General features: G+C 38.6%; 2 protein-coding genes across 2 annotated transcripts in view; both read left to right on the top strand.

Annotated features, from left to right (window-relative positions):
• Positions 1-1,272: 1,272 nt before the first annotated feature.
• On the top strand, positions 1,273-5,910 carry CNGA1 (cyclic nucleotide gated channel subunit alpha 1). Its single transcript, XM_068404019.1, has 7 exons — positions 1,273-1,384; positions 1,683-1,749; positions 2,131-2,160; positions 2,264-2,359; positions 3,297-3,404; positions 3,553-3,659; positions 4,493-5,910. The coding sequence occupies exons 1-7, from the start codon at positions 1,273-1,275 to the stop codon at positions 5,908-5,910; spliced, it is 1,938 nt and encodes a 645-aa protein (XP_068260120.1).
• A 2,686-nt stretch (positions 5,911-8,596) lies between these two features.
• Positions 8,597-12,964, top strand: part of NFXL1 (nuclear transcription factor, X-box binding like 1) — a 54,026-nt gene continuing 49,658 nt past the window's right edge. Inside the window, 4 exon segments of the mRNA XM_068403911.1 lie at positions 8,597-8,904; positions 10,253-10,423; positions 10,782-10,891; positions 12,613-12,743. Coding sequence (XP_068260012.1) covers positions 8,739-8,904; positions 10,253-10,423; positions 10,782-10,891; positions 12,613-12,743 — 578 coding nt within the window. The 5' untranslated portion in view covers positions 8,597-8,738.

Genomic DNA, 12,964 nt, shown 5'->3' with positions numbered 1-12,964 from the left:
TGGACTGCATTTAGGACTATCAGTGGAAGAAAACACCTTAATCTCCAATCTCTATCTTTCTGCTTTGTAGAATGTTGTATATTGCTGTATTATTTTTTCCACTTTGCATCATGTCTGATGAGTGCTGGAAACATGGGTTTTCTCTCCTGTTTCCTATATAGTATAGGAGTATTTTTAGTTTCATTGACTAATAAGGAAAGTCAGGTAAGCCTGGCAGTAATGTGGCAGCTGTATCATCCTGCTTCTCTTTTGCAGTGTGCTTGACTACAGAATGGAAGTACTTTCTTTAAGATTGATTAATTCTATGGCATTTAGCTTCACTTATCAGTGGCAGTGATCAGCCGTTCCTTTGCCAGTTTGTAGCTTACAGACATCTCTATACTCTGGTTTCACATGCGCAGGGATATTGTTACTGCAGTGGATAGCATCTGTTTTATAATCCTATCTAAAAGGCCTTGTCAAAGCAGATCACATTTGTAGACACAATTCATGCCCAAAGAGTTGGCAGTCTCATTGATGACGAGATAAATTAACAAACACTAAAATAAACAAAATTGTAAGAATAGTGGCGAAAAGGAGGAGCAGAAGTTATGTACACTACAACATTTTCATTTTTTTTAATATTGAGATGAACAAACCAGACATGAACAGACACTAGCATTTCCATTTAGGTATTTACATCCAACTACATGAGTAAGGAGACTTGACTCCATCACTTTTCAAGTTCCTAGTTACAGAACCTACTCTCTGCTCTCAACAGAGTATATATAACTCTCAGATGTCAGACATACTGAAATTTCTTTGGACATCCAACCAATGGATGCTTCCTATCCTGGTTTTCAGGATGTCACCTGTGCGTGAATCTATTTATCCATCCTGATAAAATAAATTATGAGCCTTTGGTTCAAAACCAAATGAAACAGTAGTAGACATTTCAAACACAATTGTCTAAATATTTCAAGTATGTGATTAGGGCTCAGGAAAAAGACCTAAATGCTACCTCTAAGAGAAAGATGTGTTGAACATTCTCTTTAGCAGCAGTTGCCTGGCCATTCAGCACACTGAAGCACCCACAGTGTCCTTTCTTGTCTGGTGGGAATGTCATGGGAGAGAGAAAACTGGACACACTATTGTTGGTTTTGGGGAAGCAAGGATATAAAGGATTCATTTTTAGGCAAAAAAATTTGCTTATTACTTCTGCTAGTTGTGAAATGACTTGATTCTTTTTTAAATCAGTCTTCCTCAATTACCCAAGGTAAGATAAACCTGACCATGAAGGTAGGAGTGATTGACACCCATCACTCCCACACAATTGTTCCCAGCGTGGTAGTGCAAGACACCAGTGAGGATCCTGGACCGGCGAACAAAGGGGAAAACAGGTATGTCAAATTTGCCATTTTGTATCTGTTTGGTTCTTTTTCTTTGATAGTTTGCATGAGGTTAACTAAGCACAGATACTTGCCATCATCTAATTTTCTTCACCCTCTATTAAAAAATTAAGTTTTTAAGATTGTGATATTGCTTATTGTAAATATTTAGTAAATTAAAATCTGTGCTCTTTCCCTTTCCTTAGATAACTTAGCCCATGATTAAAATGGTGAGAAACAGTCCCTGACAATTTAGATAAAACATTTTTTTTGTATTTCAGCAGATATCAAGTAACTGTGTTGTTTTGCTGTTCCCTAGGCAATGGCATCTACCCGGTCCATTTGCACGTTATAATATTAACAACAATAGTAATAAAGATGAGTAAGTATCTTTGCCATTTCATAAAATGAAAGTACTGCAATATTGGTTGTTTAAGCAGCAATGAAAAAGAATGATATATATCTAATAATTTCTTTAGAAACAGTTATGTCATTCAAGTAATCCCAAAAGAGACTGCATGTACATTTGAACTTCATGCACATCAATTATGACGATCATTCTCAATACCAAAGTTATTGGTATTATATCCATTAATTTAAAATGAAAGTAGTTGTGTGTGAATACAATAAGCAAAACAGTTTCTGAAGGCCGAACACCTAAGTATAACGTTATCCTTACTGAATTCAGATGATTCTACTAAATAAATTGGAAGCAATGCCTATGTGCATCCCATAAGCCTATCATATTTTTTCTTTTCCTTAGAGAGAAGAAAAAGAAAAAAGAAAAGAAGAGGTAAGATAGAGAGTAATAATACTACTATTTCTAAGACATTTAATTTCTTACCAAATGTTTTAACTTAGTCTGTAACAACTGAAAATGTAAATCTATTTCTTAGCAAGTCCGGAAAAAAAAAGGATGGAGAAACAGAAAAAAAGAAGGAAAAAAAGGAGAAAAACAAAGATAAAGATAAAGATAAAGATAAAGAAAAAGATAAAGATAAAGACAAAGACAAAGACAAAGATAAGAAGAAAGAAAATACAGAAGAGTAAGTATTTTTCATTTAGGTCCTACTATGTTAGTCTAATAGAATTTCTTTGGATGTAAAACCAAATCCATTCATGGACATCCTGTAAACAAGATGTTTATACTCTAGTGAATGAGTGTACAGACTGCTGTTGTTCTCCCTAGAGCAGAGTTGTTCTGATTTAACTTCATATGTGGACAATAGAAATATGCATGCATGGAATTGATCTGAAAAAAATAATGAAGGAAAATCTCCTTTGGATTTTGATTATCCAATATTTTTTGGATAACACCCTGCAGCAGAAGATGTGCCGGTGTAAAGCAAGCTCTTCCGCACATAAGGGCACTTACAAGCAAGTAAACTCTTCTATGATCTAAAAGTTCTTGCTTTACCTTTAGCTTGGTAAAATCATAATTTCCTGGGCAAGGAAGAGAAACTTAAAATAGTGCAGTAGGAACTTTTGGTTTCTTTATGTAAACTATACCAATGTTTCGTTTTTCTCAGAGCTAGACTTCTTCCAGTGAGAAAGGCATGATTTGTCTCACTTATTTAAACATTAATAGTCACTTAATCATTTTATTTTTTGAAAGATGATCAAATCAGTTATCAGGGTAGGAAACAAATTAATTCAAAAAGGTTGAAATTACATGTGCCACTATAAACTGAAGCAGGACTGCCAAGCTGATTTTGCCCAGCAAAATTTAGATTCTAAAGTTCGCATCCCAAGTCACACCTAACAAGCAGCTTCATGTTCTCCATGCATTCAAGCAAGGAAGCTTAACTCTAATAAAGACCACCTATTTTACAATAACAATTTCTGGAATGCTTCATTCATTCCTCAAAAATTATGTGTATTTTAAGTCTCTCATTAAATCTTCTTTTTTTTTTCCTGCCTATCACTTAGGAAGAAGAAAGAAATTTTCATTATTGACCCAGCAGGAAATATGTATTACAACTGGTTGTTTTGCATCACAATGCCTGTCATGTACAACTGGACCATGATTATTGCTAGGTGATGTACTCCTTTAATGACTATATAAAACTTCTGGCAAATCATAATATCCCTAAATAGATAAAAAAATTATTTTATTCATCACTGATTTCATGCAAGTATTTAATTTTCATTTCATTGTAATTTACTTTTGTCTTTTCCTATTCAGAGCCTGTTTTGATGAGCTTCAGCACGACTACTTAGAGGCATGGTTTATTATTGATTATGTTTCTGATGCCATCTATATTGCTGACATGTTTGTACGGACAAGAACAGGTAAGTATACTCAGTGATTAATTATTGCTCGTCATATATTTGTGTCAGGTGGTTTAAAATATTCAGAATACTACTTTTATTATCTGGGTACCCTTGAGGAGATGCAAAATTGAAAAAGACATCGAGATAGATCTCTGAAAGACTGGAGTCTGTGACCTGTGAAAATAGGAGAAACTCTGATGTATTACTCAAAGAATACATAAAGCCTGAGGTAAACTAGGCATGAAGTAAGATAGACACAAGCTGGTCTGCCTGCAGCTGACTCAACAAGACAAAATAAACATGCAATGTGGCCAAGCGCGGATCAGGGGTTCTGAAAAATTAGCACCTAAATCTGGATTTTGTATTTAAGGAGATTCAAATATTTGCTTGATTTCAAGACCAGAGCAAGCAAGACATCCAATTAACTTCAGCTGCAACTGTTCCTTTTAAAATGTTATCCTACATCCAGAGCTATTGAGTACACTCAACGTGGAACTGAAATTCCCATGTTCAAATTCTTTCCCTCATTACCCACCCTTCCTGTAGCCTGCGGAGTTTTTTTTGGGGGGGGGATTGGATTTTTTTCAGATGTTCACCATAGTAGAAAAGTGGAGGGAAAGCATCAGAGCCAGAAATACTTAATTTTCAAAGCTGTATAGCTTAGTTCAAGCTGAATCATGTAGCACCAAGTTGAATATTTGGAAATAAGAAATTGCTTATTAAAAAGTAAGAGAAGTTATGTACTGTCTGGAACTTGCACGCAAAATACTTTTCAAAGTAGATTTGGATTGACATTAAACATAGCACAGTGGAACTTGTACCATTTTTTATTATTTACAATTTGATTTTAGGTTACCTGGAGCAAGGTCTTCTGGTGAGAGAGGAACAAAAGCTTCGAGACAAATATAAGGCATCTTTTCAATTCAAATTAGATTTTCTGTCAATCATACCAACTGATCTCTTATACTTTGAGTTCGGACTGAATTACCCAGAATTAAGGATAAACAGACTACTCAGAGTATCTCGGATGTTTGAATTCTTCCAGCGAACAGAAACAAGGACAAACTACCCAAATATCTTTAGGATCTCTAACCTTGTCATGTACATTGTGATTATTATTCACTGGAACGCCTGTGTGTACTACTCGATCTCAAAAGCCATTGGATTTGGGGCTGACACATGGGTCTACCCCAACACCTCTGATCCTGAATTTGCCCGTCTGATTAGAAAGTACGTCTACAGTCTCTACTGGTCAACACTGACCCTGACTACCATCGGTGAAACACCCCCTCCTGTGAGAGATTCTGAGTATTTCTTTGTGGTTGTGGACTTCTTGGTTGGAGTATTGATTTTCGCTACCATTGTTGGTAACGTGGGCTCTATGATCTCCAACATGAATGCTGCCAGGGCAGAGTTTCAAGCAAGGATTGATGCTATCAAACAGTATATGCACTTTCGGAATGTGAGTAAAGACATGGAAAAAAGAGTTATTAAGTGGTTTGACTACCTGTGGACAAACAAAAAGGCTGTGGATGAAAGGGAAGTCTTGAAGTATCTGCCAGATAAACTAAGAGCAGAGATTGCAATCAATGTTCACCTGGACACACTAAAAAAAGTTCGGATTTTTGCAGACTGTGAAGCTGGTCTGTTGGTTGAACTGGTTTTGAAACTCCAGCCGCAAGTATACAGTCCTGGAGATTATATTTGCAGAAAAGGAGATATTGGACGAGAGATGTACATTATCAAAGAAGGCAAGCTAGCAGTAGTCGCTGACGATGGAATTACCCAATTTGTGGTCCTAAGTGATGGCAGCTATTTTGGAGAAATCAGCATTCTTAATATCAAAGGTAGCAAAGCTGGCAATCGAAGAACAGCCAATATTAAAAGTATTGGATACTCGGACTTGTTTTGTCTGTCTAAAGATGATCTCATGGAGGCTTTAACAGAGTATCCTGATGCAAAGGCTATGCTGGAAGAAAAAGGCAAGCAAATCCTAATGAAAGATGGGTTGCTGGACATTGAAGTTGCAAATTTAGGAAGTGATCCTAAAGATCTGGAAGAGAAGGTCACCTACATGGAAGCATCGATGGACAGATTACAAACAAAGTTTGCCAGGTTGTTGGCTGAGTATGAAGGTGCGCAACAGAAACTGAAAAAAAGACTTACACAAATCGAGAAAATATTGAAGCCAGTTATAGAGCAAGAATTTGCAGACTTAGAAGGAGGAGATCCATCCACAGATAAACCTGGAGAGTCAAAAGCAGAATAAAACACTGGAGGTTGCCAATAAGACTTAGGGTCAAATCCTGCATGGGGCTGAATACATTCATTTCTAATCTTTGTTGGACCTGACTATTAATTATGAAAAATTATTTGTTGAGGTACTGTCATTAATTTCCTACAAGCAGCACATATTTGGCAGGTTTCAGAAAGAAAAAGAAGAACTGAGAATGAGGATGGAAGGTAACACCTTGCTCTTGCACAAACAGGTGGTATTATCCGCTAATGCTGTATGTACTCTTTACGTAACACCGCTCTACAGCAAATGCATTAAATCTATGTACAGTCATACACTGGCAAATATTGAAAGTTTTCCTGACTATTTTAAAATAACTTCTTCTTGTCTGCTTATGGAAAGAAGGAAAGGTTTGGCAACAATTAGATTATTTGAAGTCAATATAGGCATGAACCATGATATTAAAATTTTGTATAAGCAAACACATTTTACTATCTATTGATTAACATAAGATTAAGTATGGGATTTTATATAAAGAATTAGGTATATCTACAATGCAGATACGAGTACTGAAAGCTGTAAGATTTGGAAAATATTACTTCATTGGGTCCACCTTGGCTGATTTCTTGAAATGTTAAGTGGGCAGTTTTAAATGGTCCTTTTTTTTGTGATATTGCATGCAAAGGCTGGAACAGAAAGAGCAGAAAATACAACTTTTTGCAAGCATTGGTACAAAAAATATGAATGGCTCAAAATTTAGCTGTTCTTTCCACAATAACACCACATACATAATATTGAAGACTGTTCTGCTCCGTGTAATTGTATGGCTGCTGAACATGGACTAAGTTTTTAAGATCTGTGCTTAAAAATTTTTATGTCCCTAATGTAAGAGTTGTGGATGCTGGCATTGTGCAACAGGCAGACACCATGGAAAGAGGCCAAACTCTCCCTGCAGTGTCTTCTGTAGCTGCTGTTGGGGAAAGAATACAATAACTAAATAGGTTATTTTTTTCGTTTATAGGGTATTTCTTTCTTCTGTTTGTAACTACTACTAAGACAATAAAATCTACTGTTTCATATGTCAGATATGTTTTCAACTGCTTTAAGAAGCATTATCTCCTTGGACTTTTCCCCTAATTTATGTATTTTTCCATTGTCAAAAATTGGTTTTATTAGTTGTGGCCTCAGCTGGGTATTTTCAGCTGTGTATTTTTAGTAGTCTTTGATCATAGCCACTTAATGTTGGAACAGTTTGATGACAGGGAGTGAAGAAAGGGACTGCAAGGAGAGAATGGATAATTCTGTATTCAGGGCAGCTTGATTATCCTGAGCAATTGAACTGCCACTCTTAAAAAATACATACGTAAATATTACTATCACTTGACAATATCTCTATACTTTCATTCTTCTCCTTAATAAGATGGAGATATTATAAATTAGATCTTTTGTAAAGTGCATTCATTTCTGGTTGTTTTATTTTTTGTACTGTTGATGATAGGTTTCGAGAATGCCAGAGATCTGTAAATAACTCCCGATTTCACTGCAAGGATTAAATGTTTTGAAGTAATTAGTGCATAGAATATATATGGAACAAGAAGGATAAATGTAAATATGAAACGGCTGTTCATTCACTGTTGATCCTGTGCGTTGAACGACAAATGGCATAACGTGCTGGTGAGGGGAAATAGTATGCCATCATTTCATTAAAGACTCTATCTGTGCACACAAGAACAAGTGTTATTCTGGCATTTAACTATATTGTCAATGTTGGACTTTGCAATCAGTATTCTTCCAATTCAGGTCTTGAATATAATTAGCAATCTGTATGGCAGCAGCATCCTACAGAGCTGTGTCGTATTTCACTAGGCACTTAGGAAGCACTTTTCTCCTTTGTTGAAGAGTTTAAGACTTTGTATTAGAGAAATGTGTGATAAGAGTTTTAATTAATAAAGGCAGAGATCTACTGTTCTTCATTTTTTCTTTTATTGATCTTTCCATCTACGACACAAGTTGTAGCCACTAGCTGCCTCTTTCTTGAGAATAAAAATTATTTTATTTAAAACACTTCACAATAAAACAGAAAACCAGAATTGACCTCCAGTAGTTTACTATTTTTAGACTCTTTATTTGAAATCTTGTACTATTTAACTTTTATGAACATGTACTTGCTGAAAAAAACTCCTAAATGCAGAATTTCCCCCTGGCACAGCAAGACTGACCACGAGTGCTATCAGAAAATGTCAATCGAATTTAAACTATTTCAACTCGCATTTATTTATCAGGCATACAGGGTCATCAATACGTATTTCTGTGCAGTAAAACCTGGATATTACTTCAGTGAAGTTTCTAAACACGCTTTTAAAATCTCACACGCTCTGAACAAGAGCTGCGAGGAAAACGCACCCCACGGCCGCACGCTGCAGAAGCGTCTGCCAGAAGAAAAGCTGACGCCATCCCTTCTGCGGCCAGAGCGGCAGGCAAAAATAAATTCAAGCATTAAGTAATAAAGAGACGCCAGCCTGGGTATTAGCAGGCATTCTGCTGGTTACCGAGGCGGACAGGTACCGCCGCCTCCCGCCACACAGGACTCCGCCCACCCGCCGGGCGAGGCCGCGCGGCGCCGCGGTGCACGCTGGGTGTTGGAGTCGCCCAGCCGCCACTTCCGCCCCGCCCGCGCGGGGGGCGCTGGGAGCTGTAGTCGCGCTGCCGCGGGAGCTCAGCGTATCCCGGCTGCCTCCACGGCCGCTGCCGGGCGGAGGGGCCGGGCCCGGCGGGAGAGCGCGCCTAGGGGCGGCTTCAGCCGGGGGTGTGGGGAGCGCTGGGTCTCCCTCCGCTGTCCTTCGCTCACTGGCGGGGGAGAAATGGAGGCGCCCTGGCGCCAGGGCGGCCGGGGCCGGGGCCGGGGCCGTGCCAGGCCCGCGGACGGGCTCGCCATCCGCGCCGGGGCGGCTGCCCGGCCCCTGGCCCCGAGGGCCCGCGGCGGTGACTGCGTTGCGGCCGCGGGGATCGGCGGCGAGGCGGGCAGAGGTGAGTGTCGTGTCCTTCCCCCTACCCCGTCTCGGCCGGGGGCTGCGGGGTCCCGGGCTGGGGAGGCGGCTGTGGCCCGGAGCCCAGCCGGGCCTTAGGGAGCCCCTACAGATGCCCAGCTCGGGGCTCTCCCCGGCGTCGTGGGGAAGGGAGGCGGGCGGGGTCGCTCGTGTGGCCGGCGGGCCCCGGCCCCGCTCCCTCAGGGCTCGGCGGTGGCGAGCCGGTGCTTCGCCGTGTGCCGTCTCCTGCCTGCGGGTACCTCCTGAGGGGAGACGCGGAGACCTCGGCCAGCGGCTGGGGGCTCGGGGGCTGTGTCCGCCCCAGCGTGCACAATCAGGGCCCTTCGAGCAGAAGAGTAAAATACGAAGTGAAGGATGAAGCAGCTGTTTTTCAGTACAGTTGGAAATATTTAGCAGAGTGGTGCCCACCAGGGACAAACCGTAGGTGGTCTGGTCAGTGTGCCGCGTTGCCCCGGGCTGCGAAAGGTGCCAATGCGTGAGGGTGCTGTGAGTGCAAGTTAATACCCACGTAATACTTTGCAGGTAGAGAAGTTTCTTAAGGAAAGCCCTAAAACTAAACTTGACAGAACCCCAATAAATACATTGTGTGCAATAGTCTTATATGGAAAATTAGGAGATACTTAAGAGCTGTGATCTGCTGAAAACCTTTATATCTTCGTGGTATGTTATCTTAAAGGCACTTTGGTTTATTATGAACTCTGTTAAGTTATAGATTTTTTTTTTCTCCATGTGAGAATCTTCCTCTATTTCACATGCAATAACTTCAAAAAAAGCTTATATTAAAATATCCTGTCACTTTTAATGTTGCCAGCATGAAATAGCATGAACCCACTATTGCAATAAAGACTTGTTGGATGGAGGGAGATCAATGAAAGCCATAATTAAAAAAATACCAAATGCTAGGGTAGGTACCTGTAGGGTATCAGCAAATTATAAGAATTGCCCTTGTCAGGGATTGCCTGATTTTTTTTCTTCCTCATGCTATGAAAGTTGCGTTTGTGTGGGATGCGTGTGTGGGGTTTTTTTAAGTATCCTTTTCATAAAGCAGCATTATAGATGTATATATTCTAGCACATTTGGTTGGATTTGTCAGCACTAATTGACAGATAATAATTCCTGCTGTGAATTTTATGGATAATGCACAGTAAAGAAGAAAATACAATTTATCTCTTCTTGTGTGGTATTGAAAATGTAGCAACGTACTGCACTTAAAAACACAAAATCAGCAAGCTCTTTAAAGAAAAGGACAGTTGAAAGTATGTACAACTGAATGTGGTGTTATGATTAACTATATGGTATTAATCATCATTAATCTGTTCTCTTAATAGAATTATCTTCACAGAAGAAATTTGATGAAATTAAGAAGGCTAATCAGGCTGCAGCAAAAAAGCTGGTTGAAGACCAGTTTAGCTCCTCATCTGAAGATGATGATGAAGATGCTGAAGTAAAACAAGGAGAAATTTTGGCCAAAACATTTATCATTTACACCAGTCAAACTGGTAAATTTTTTTCATTTATTGACTTTTCTTTTGGTATGAAACCATAAACAATGCTGTATTATTTGCAGTGTATTAGAATTTTTCCATAATTGGAGGGAAGGCACTTTATTCTGATGTATTGTATTAAAAACATTTGTTCCCCACAATGCACACTGGCAGTACTTCTTACCTTTTTATGCAGAATCAATGGTATAGTTTTGAAGCTGTCTTCAGTACTTCTAATAATGTGGTTTTGTAATAATATATGACTGACCTCTGTTCAGAGGGAAAAAAAATTATACTTTTACAGCAGTCTCAACATGTACAGAATAGCACATCAAACATTACTCATTGCTTTAAAAATCTTTATACATTAAAGATGGAGATGCAAGTGAACTGGAACGTACAAGACAGTACATGAATGAAGCTTTTCAGTCAGGGGCTATGACATGTCTGATCTGCATTGCTTCAGTTAAAAGGAACCAAGCTGTAAGTATTTTACAGTAGTCTTTTAGAATAAAGCAAATATGACTGTCTGAATAACTTATGTGTAATTATATTACTAAGGTAATTCTTGGGATTGATATTTTTGATAGAGTACTAAATGCAACGTTTGGCATCTTTGGATTTTTCAAACACTTGCAGAAATAAGTGCTTATATGTACATAGCTTATAATCAGCATATGTATTTTTGACATATGTTTGTTATTGTAATGAAAAATAGTTATTTTTAAATTTTAGAGAGTAGCAGATAAAAAAAGAAGTGCAGGAAGGCCAATGCCTGCAATGGTGTATTCAGTAAGCTATGTTGTAGCAAACACCAAAGCAAGAAATAGTAGGAATTTAGGAAATATTCTTGTTAGATTTATAGCAGGGGAGCGAAGATAAACTTTGCTGCTCCAAATGCTAATCAGGTGAAAGACAAGGGTGGCACGTCTGAGAGGATTGTCTTATTCTGTATAGGTACATTTTTCATGGGAGAGATTTCAGGACAAATCTTTTTCACTTTTATTGTTATGTATCAACTTCCCTTTGGTGTTGACAGGCCCAACCCTGTTTGTGTTACAGTTACTTGAATGAAATACATGTTTGCAAATGTATGTTTAACATTAAAACCAAAAAAGTGCAGAAAATCTTTAACTTCTTATGCTGGATGTATGTGGACTACAAGTAGGCAATGTAGCCATTAACTTTTTTTTTAGAAAGAAATGCAATATGTTTTCTATGAATTCTTGACATATTTAATCCATATTTTTTCAGACCTTAATGTATATGTTTAGCTTGATTTTAAAGTTCTGTGTCTCTTGATAGAGTTAATCTCATCTCAGCAGAAGTGAGATGATTTGGCAACTTTGAAGTCTTCTTTTATAACTCAGTGGTTTGTTAGTAATCTTGCCTCTGTAACATTTCAGCTAAGTGTGTTTGTTTACTTTACGTCTCCTGTTTAGCTTTACTTTTGGGAAATTAGTTACTGTACTTCTAGAAACTTATGTCATTGACTTTGTCCTCTGTAAGTTAATGGGGAAATTCTCCTTGTTTTCACAGTATAATTTTATAACAGTGTCATAAGTCACTAAAATAATAAAGAAATTAAAATGTAAATTTTCTTGGAGGGAGAGCTGGGCTTGTTTAGTCTAGCAGAGAGGAGGCTAAGGGGTGATAACGATTGCAGCCTCTGCCTACTTGGAGTTGTGAAGGTGACTAAAGGCAAGGTCACCTTTGTGGTGACAGGTGGTGTAATAAGGGGCAATGCCACAAACTGGGGCTTGGGAGGTGCAGACTGGATACTAGGAAGGTAGTATTGACACTTGGATCAGGTCCTCATCCTTCAGGATTTTCCAACTTTTGCTAGGCAAAGCTGTGACTGAACTGAGCTAATCTGACAATAGTCCTAATTTGAGCACGAGGTTGCGCTACATGGCCTCCAACAGTGTGTTTAAATCAACGTTCCTATGATTATATGAGTATTTTGGGCTCCATAAGCCTTGGCAAAAACTTCCCACAGCAGCAGGAAAAAAGATTAAGGTATGAATCTGTAGCAGTAAAACTGCCTGTATTAATCTAATAATAGGTATAATCTATCTTTGGAAGCCCATTTTTTAAAATGGAAAAATAGCAAGCTTGTATTTCTTTAGATATTATGGGTGTTCATCAATGGAAGCAGAAAGAAACCTAATATAAAGCAATTGGCACTTATATCTGCTCTTTAGGTCTGGAGCTGTTGTGGATGCTTTTGTATATTTCACCTGGTGTGTATCCAAAAGTGGGCCAAGGACAGCCTTTTCCTTGTGTCTTCTTTGACGGATGATGATTTTGGGAAGAAAGATTATCCCTGGCCATGGTGAGCTCTTTGTGGTACATTTACAAACATACTTGTATTGTGAAAATATGTGAACTGGAGTTACTTTAGGAGGGAATGGTACTCGTAAATGACATGCACACACACACACAAAAGTTTAGAAGACTGACTTTTCTACTGTTTTTCTGAATTTTTAAGTTTTCATTAACATGATTCAGGAATATTTCATGGTGATATTAAAAAGCTGAATCAAATTTATTTTA

The sequence above is a fragment of the Nyctibius grandis genome, chromosome 6, assembly GCF_013368605.1.
Source record: "Nyctibius grandis isolate bNycGra1 chromosome 6, bNycGra1.pri, whole genome shotgun sequence".
Classification (NCBI taxonomy): Eukaryota; Metazoa; Chordata; class Aves; order Nyctibiiformes; family Nyctibiidae; genus Nyctibius; species Nyctibius grandis.
This window is presented reverse-complemented; position numbering and strand designations above follow the sequence as displayed.

Bases quoted from the DNA above. Each gene is read 5' to 3' on its own strand.
- CNGA1 (XM_068404019.1), top strand. From the start codon at position 1,273: ATGAAGGTAGGAGTGATTGACACCCATCACTCCCACACAATTGTTCCC. The intron at 1,750-2,130 runs GTAAGTATCTTT...TCTTTTCCTTAG, and splicing joins AACAATAGTAATAAAGATGA to AGAGAAGAAAAAGAAAAAAG. The intron at 2,161-2,263 runs GTAAGATAGAGA...TCTATTTCTTAG, and splicing joins AAGAAAAAAGAAAAGAAGAG to CAAGTCCGGAAAAAAAAAGG.